The 6846-nt window shown below is 36.9% G+C and overlaps 1 protein-coding gene across 1 annotated transcript in view; it reads right to left on the bottom strand.

Moving 5' to 3' along the window:
* Positions 1-2039: 2039 nt before the first annotated feature.
* DDX4 (DEAD (Asp-Glu-Ala-Asp) box polypeptide 4) overlaps positions 2040-6846 on the bottom strand; it is a gene marked incomplete at its 3' end in the record, with an annotated part of 27007 nt that continues 22200 nt past the window's right edge. The window contains exons 10-13 of the mRNA XM_009705941.1: positions 5252-5397; positions 4395-4494; positions 2280-2550; positions 2040-2126 (exon numbers count right to left, since the gene is read on the bottom strand). Coding sequence (XP_009704243.1) covers positions 2040-2126; positions 2280-2550; positions 4395-4494; positions 5252-5397 — 604 coding nt within the window. The remainder of the gene's footprint in view (positions 2127-2279; positions 2551-4394; positions 4495-5251; positions 5398-6846) is intronic.

Below are 6846 nucleotides of genomic sequence, written 5' to 3'. Positions count from 1 at the left end.
CATAACAGAGTACATATATGTTGCTGAAAGCTTTAGCATATGATACAAGCTACTCTTTTAAACATTAAGTGTTCCATAAGCTCAATGGTAAAGAACATTAAGTGCAACAGTTCTCTTACACATACAACAGAACACAATCTAGTTTGGTACTAAAGTAGTTTTAATCCCATGACTCAAATGCACTTGCAGAATATGACATCTTCATTCCTCCTGGGTTCATGTTGCCTCTGTGTCTGTAATTCTAAGAAACAGAACAGGTACTAGTTTAGAATCATTACCCTTTTCAATTATTTAACCATAAAAGTCACTACAAAACAATTTTAGCTTTCTACATGTGTCTCAATCTAATTTGAAGACCACATTTTTAAAATAAATACAGAAGTTCTTTCATCATTAAACTTCTACACATAAGGTTTTTAGACCTCAGTGTGAAATTAATGCACTTTAATCAACCTCAGATTTTATCAGGTGTGGAAATAATCCTTCCCGAAGTTCAAATCCCAACTTCTTCTATTACCCAACACAAATCAGTTCACACAACTTTGGGGAAAAACTTCCTTCTCCATTGCCTTTTTAAGAATGACTGTCTGCATTACTTTCGTCGCAAAAGTCTTTTCCTTTGGAAAAAGGATGAAGCCCTGTCATCTATAAGATTGTCCCAAAACGATCAGATAACAGCCTCCAACAGATTCCTCTTTCAAATTCATAATTTGATTATCAAATGGTCCTTTTGTGCATTTCCTCGGAAAGAAAAAGTAAATATTGTAAAAACATAAATAAGGTGTTACCTTTCTTCCCCAAGAGAAAGGGTATCAGGATCCTTATTGAACACTAGATGATACAAGCCTCTCTTTGAGTAACAGTAAAACCACAAAACACAGCTTTAAAAGTTAAAGAAAAAAAGAGGGCCAACTACAAATGCACAGTTTCTCTCAGAACCTGATGATCTCCAACTCAAGAGCCGATGCACTGCATATATGTGATTAAGAGTGCAGTACTCCAAGGCAAATAGACAGATTTCCCCTGAAATTACTCTATTCACAAGTATGCGGACAAAGAGTCACAGTCAGATTTGGTAACTCAGAGGTCAAAGAAAAATGATTTAGATTTGATTAGGGAACTAGTCAGGTAGGTAAATACACCCCAAACACCCAATACTTTCAATAATTATAGTATGGAAAAAGATAATTAAAGAAGGTCTGAGCTTGAACTTGAGCTTCAGACACTATGTAAGCAGTGAGAGTAATTATTTCTCTTGTGGTCTCTAAGACAGTATTAACATTTAGAATGCAACTGAGATGTGATAAACTTTTTACTGAAGAAAGATACCAAGGAAAGGTTTTTGATGAAGGCATTAATCCAAGTAAATAAAAGCAAGAAGTATCAAACATCATTTGAAAAAAAAAAAGAAATCATTCGAAGTAGGAGTAGGCATACAATCTAAATCCTAAACTAGTGACTGCAGAGTGATTTCAGAGCTTTGCCACTTAGCCTGCCTCATTTACTCAGGCTGTATTTTAATATCTGGTATCAGCGATGCTAAGAGATCAGAAGGCTCCTCCTCATCACAGAGATTAAGAACAATTTTGACATGAATCAGATTAGGGCATTTATCTAACTATAACTAGTTGGAAGTTTTTAGTCAAATGAGTTACTTGATTGAGCAATTCATAACAAGCAGTGACTGTATAACTAAGCAACTATTTGCTCCTATCCTACATCCGCAGTAGAGAAACTTCTGGAACTACAGCCTCTGCATATGTGTGCCCAAACCTTTTCTTCCACAGAGTAATTCTTGACACTATAGATCAAGACTAACACCGCTAGTAAAGCCACACTGTCAGAGTTCAAGTCAAATATGTTGTTCAAAATTAGTTTCAGACATACTAAGCACTTTGAAAATGCACAACTAAGAGAAGAGACGTAGTTACAGCCAAAACAGCTTCAGTGACATCACTCTGGATATACACTGTTAAACACACTTCTATATTGAGACAAAGTTCTAAAAGCCAAGATTTCCAGTTCATTTGCAGGCTTACCTTTTCAGTATTAACTGATGTAAAGACTCTTTGTCTTTGAAAACCAAAAGCAATTTCTTCCAACCAAACAGGAACTTCCTGCTGGGCCTACATAATTAAAAAAGTTAATTTGGAGACTGACTGCTTTACCAATTCATATTAAGAGTTCCATAACTGCACCAAAGAAATAATAGTGGCTCAGTACATTAAAGCGAAATACTAAAGAACAGAAAAAGTTAAGCACTAAGATTTGAGACTTACATCTGAAAGCACTTTAACTAGAGATTGTGCAAGATGGTCATCTGAATTGTTATCAAAGAAGGAAATTGCTTTGCCTGTATTTCCACAACGACCAGTTCGTCCAATTCGGTGTACATACTCTTCAATGGTGGAAGGAAGATCAAAATTAATAACATGTTGAACATTTTCAATATCCAGACCTCTTGCTGCCACTGAAGTTGCCACGAGAACTGGGCATTTTCCAGAACGAAAATCCTTAAGAGTTACTTCTCTCTCTCTCTGTTCTCTGTCTCTAGAAAGAAAGCAATAGTTAGAATGGATGTCTCAAAGTCTGCAGTATTATTTAAGATACAAGGTCATGATTCATGGACAGAAGTGGTTCTCGGGGGTGGGAGGGGGGAGAACAAAAACAAAAAACCACCAACACACAATCAGTTTAGGTATTCCACATTTTTAACTGATTAGCAGTAAGACACTGCAACTATTTTAACTTAAGCCTCTAGAGAAATTACTTTTTTTTAAAAGAACCAGAGATAGTCATGTATCAAACTCACTGCCTCTCTAAGAAGATCCACGTGCTTAACTGATTGTTTCTTCATGCCATCGTTAGAAATGCTTTTCCTCCTGCTTTGTAGCAGGGAGCCAGAATAGCAAAGATGGAAGTCTACCTAGACTCCTGCATAGGCCATTTTTCAGATATACTATAAAGTGTGGCCAGCCAACAGTAGAGAACTTGCCTTTTGTTTATCATCATGAGAATAAAACCAGATTTGCTCTGGGGTTTGCATTTTTAAAGAATATTTACAGATTATTCAGTACTTAAATACACTAGATCAGTGTTTAACTCATGTTCTTTGTTGTCCAAATGAGAGAACAAATTAGAAAGCTAAAGAATGGTGCTCTTCTGAATCTTACATGGGACATTTAGTGAAATCTGGTATGATCACTATTTCAGAGAAGAGCAACTATCCTAACTAACTTCAACTCGAAAAACTCAAGTGAATCGGAAATCAGTAACATTCATGACAGTTTAGCAGCTTCCATGGAACCACTTACTCTCTTTGTAAGTATACCTTAACTCACACTGTAATAAAACTCTAACACATTTCTGTAAGAACCTCCTCCCACACAAAACAGGTTGTGGGACAGCAATTCAGGTTAGCCAAGAACAGAAGGTCAGATCTTCTCAAAATGACCCTTCACACACCTGTAAAACTGACATGGTACAGGATACACACAAACATCTTGTATCTGTGTACTAAGATCATTTTAACCCATCTACAACCTTGATATTCTGATGTTTGTCAGAACACTTCCCAAAACAATTTTATCGGCAATAATTCAAGTTCCTTCCTTCTATTATAAGATGAAAAATTTGCAAAATTGCATTTTTGATGTGCTACAGTTCACCCAGATCTTAAGATTCAGTTTGTTGTCCTACATTTTGACATATAAACAAACACTACAGAACTACATTCCAGCTCATTATGTGAAAGACAGACTATCTTTTTAGATGGGCTTAGACTTGGAATTAACAACTATTTCACCTAGTTTCTCAGCATTTGTTCAGGTAGTCAACACGAATGAGCAGACTACAAACACAAGTTAGAACCATCTTCCTTTAAATCCATCTCCATACAAGTGCTATGTCCATGAACACATCAAGGAGGTTGACATGACAGCATCAGGAATCTGTATGGAACATGACAGCTTATCTCGCCACTCTGAGAAAGCCTGTAAGAGAGTGTAAGGTCCACAACTGGCACTTGAATTTATGAACATCATCTTATCAGTAACACCAAAAGGTCTGGGTTTGGTCACACAAATGATGACAAAAACTACATATAAACAGCTAATTCTACTGAATTTATTATATGCCTTTTTTTTTTTTTTACAGTAGGTATAAGATTCTCCAGTTCATGTACAGTATTTGAAGTGTGGTCAACCAGAAAGATGTATTCTCAGCAAATGCTGTGAAGACTGGCCTTCAAAAACACTACATTCTCAATTGGGCAGAGCTGCTGAGGATTACAGGGCTATCTGAAACATGGCAAGCTAAGTCACACAGATACGGCCAAACACGAAATCTCAGTAAGTTTCTCAGAAGATATGACTTTCACTTTAAAAACTACTTACCCGTGAATGCTAGTGGTTGGTATTTTTTCTTGACAAAGAAAAGCTGCAAGGTAGTCCGCTTTTTTCTTTTTGTCCACAAACACCATGGTTCGTTCAGGACCTATGTTAGACAAGAGTTCAGATCCACTGCAGTTTGAAACCTGATGCATTTTCACTATTCACAGTTGCAGTTACTTACATGAACACCTAATAACAGAGCAGTCTTCGAATAAAGTCTTTAAGGTATGATTGTAATTTCTTGCCTGTGTTGAACTGATTCAATTCAATCCATCAATTTCTACATCAACACAGACACCCAGGTGAAGACAAGTGCACTGCATTTTTCTCCACAATAAAAGAGGGAAACAAATGTTGTTCTGTGATAAGCACCCACTCCCTTTCTACATCGTGTAGCTAAAACTGGCATGCCATTCTGAGCACTGAACAGCACGGTACTCAGACCATTTTTCAGCTCCAGTTTTCAGCATTACAACTTATGATATATTCAGAGCAACAATGGAAACATGCCAGCCATTAAAAAAAATATAGGCTCAAACATTCATGTAAGAAGTTTAATACACCTATAATCTGGAGATAATATCCCCAGATGCTAAAGTATTTTAATTGACCATATAAAGAAACTAGCTGGGAAGCTCGTTTGCTTAAGAGAGGGGAGATCTTGACAAATCCCCATAACACAAATACGTCTAAAAACCTAGAACTCCCTGAGGTCTGCTTCAAGCTTCCATCAGTAGTCTTGTGAAGCGTGTAACACACATAATAGAATGGAATCATCACTTGGTCAATAGCAAGGGTACAAGTTTAAAAACAAGTTATTTTGTCTTCCCTGGAAAATAGTTACCAATAAGGGAGGTTACCTATGCTTTGCAGAATTTCTATCAGTTTATCCCTCTTGGAATACTGAGGAACCTGAAGAATATTTTGCTGAACATCACTGCAAGCTCCACCCATGTGTCCAACAACAACAAATATATAATCGGTTTTCAAAAATTCGTGAGCCAGCCTTAAAAAGAAACAAAATTAACCAACATGAAATCTATTATGCAGCTTATTTTGCTTAAGATAAAGTAACTTCATTTATGTTTATGCAGCCCTTACAGCAAATACTTGTATCATTCCTCATAAGGTAGAGAGTATAAGTAGTCATCTGTGCACTTTTTAAAAAGCTAAAAGTGTATTGTCTTCTAGACACCTGTACAAAACAGCCTGATCAATAAGAAGGTGCATAGACTGATTCTGTCCCCACAGCTTTTCATAATACAAACACCGCATTTTCTAGCCATCTCAGAAATGGTTCCACATATACATGTGTAATAAAATGGGTTACTGACATACATGCTCACAGAACCATTCTCGGAGCACTATTTCATCACTAGCTGCAGAGACGGGAGAATTCTACACAGGCCAGAATTCAAAACAGGCCTCCAAGAGACACCACCATCCTTTTTGACGGTTCAACAAAAGCACTGCTTAAAAACACAGACTTTATTACACAGCATTTATATACTAGTTGCCATAGGCAAAAGTCAAGTTTAGTTCAGACAGCATTCCTTTTCAGTTACTCCTTGCACAGGTGATCCTATCTGAGAGAGCAAACTCAGCAAAACAGGTAATTCCTTGGAATTCCCCATAATACTTGAGAGTTTTACTGAACTGTATTAACTTATCGATACACAAGTGTGCTTCAGGTCCAGTGTACACAAAGCAGCTTCCATTGCAGCAAAATGCAGATGGTAAACAAGTCAACCTTTAACTGAAAACAGGCAATTTCAATTTTAGAACAAATTCCTAAAAAAAATAAGTCTTAAAAATGCTAAAGGACTGCCTTAAGGACTTGATTCTACCACCTGATTTATAGGTGGTAATTGCCACTGAAAAGGTGTTTTTCATAGCAATTAAGTTACTACAGACTTAAATGTGTTTGGTCTTAAGATCTGACTGGGTTAAGATCTCAGAGAGATACAGTTCTAAATTGAAAGTACAGGGCAAGTTTAAACTCTCTGAAAATGGAATAGTAAACAAAAAACAGTAATCGAGAGAAGAAAGAAAAGACCTTTTAATGGGAGATATAAAGCCTCAAATGCTAAGCTGAAGTTCATCAGTGGGCCAGGAAACAAGTGGTTCTCAACTCACATGCACAGAAGAGCGTTGACGATCAGACCAAAGGTTTATGTCACAGCAGAGACCCAAACTCAGCTACAAAACCAAACAGTATGTTAAAACTAAATCTGATTACACTCACTGAGTAGAAGTGCAGGAGAGTCTGAACCCAGCAGGGACAAAGAAAGCACCTTGTCCTATACTATCAAAGTAGTATACTGTCCAAAACTGTTTGGATAGCAAAGTATGGGAAAACATCAGCTTTCCTGACTCCAGAATTAGAAAGGCAGTAAATCCAGGAAGAAACTGATTCCAAACAAGAAGGGTTTTCACTCTTTAAAATGAGAACATC

Source organism: Cariama cristata, unplaced genomic scaffold (genome assembly GCF_000690535.1).
Source record: "Cariama cristata isolate BGI_N322 unplaced genomic scaffold, ASM69053v1 scaffold1658, whole genome shotgun sequence".
Taxonomy (NCBI): Eukaryota; Metazoa; Chordata; class Aves; order Cariamiformes; family Cariamidae; genus Cariama; species Cariama cristata.
This window is presented reverse-complemented; position numbering and strand designations above follow the sequence as displayed.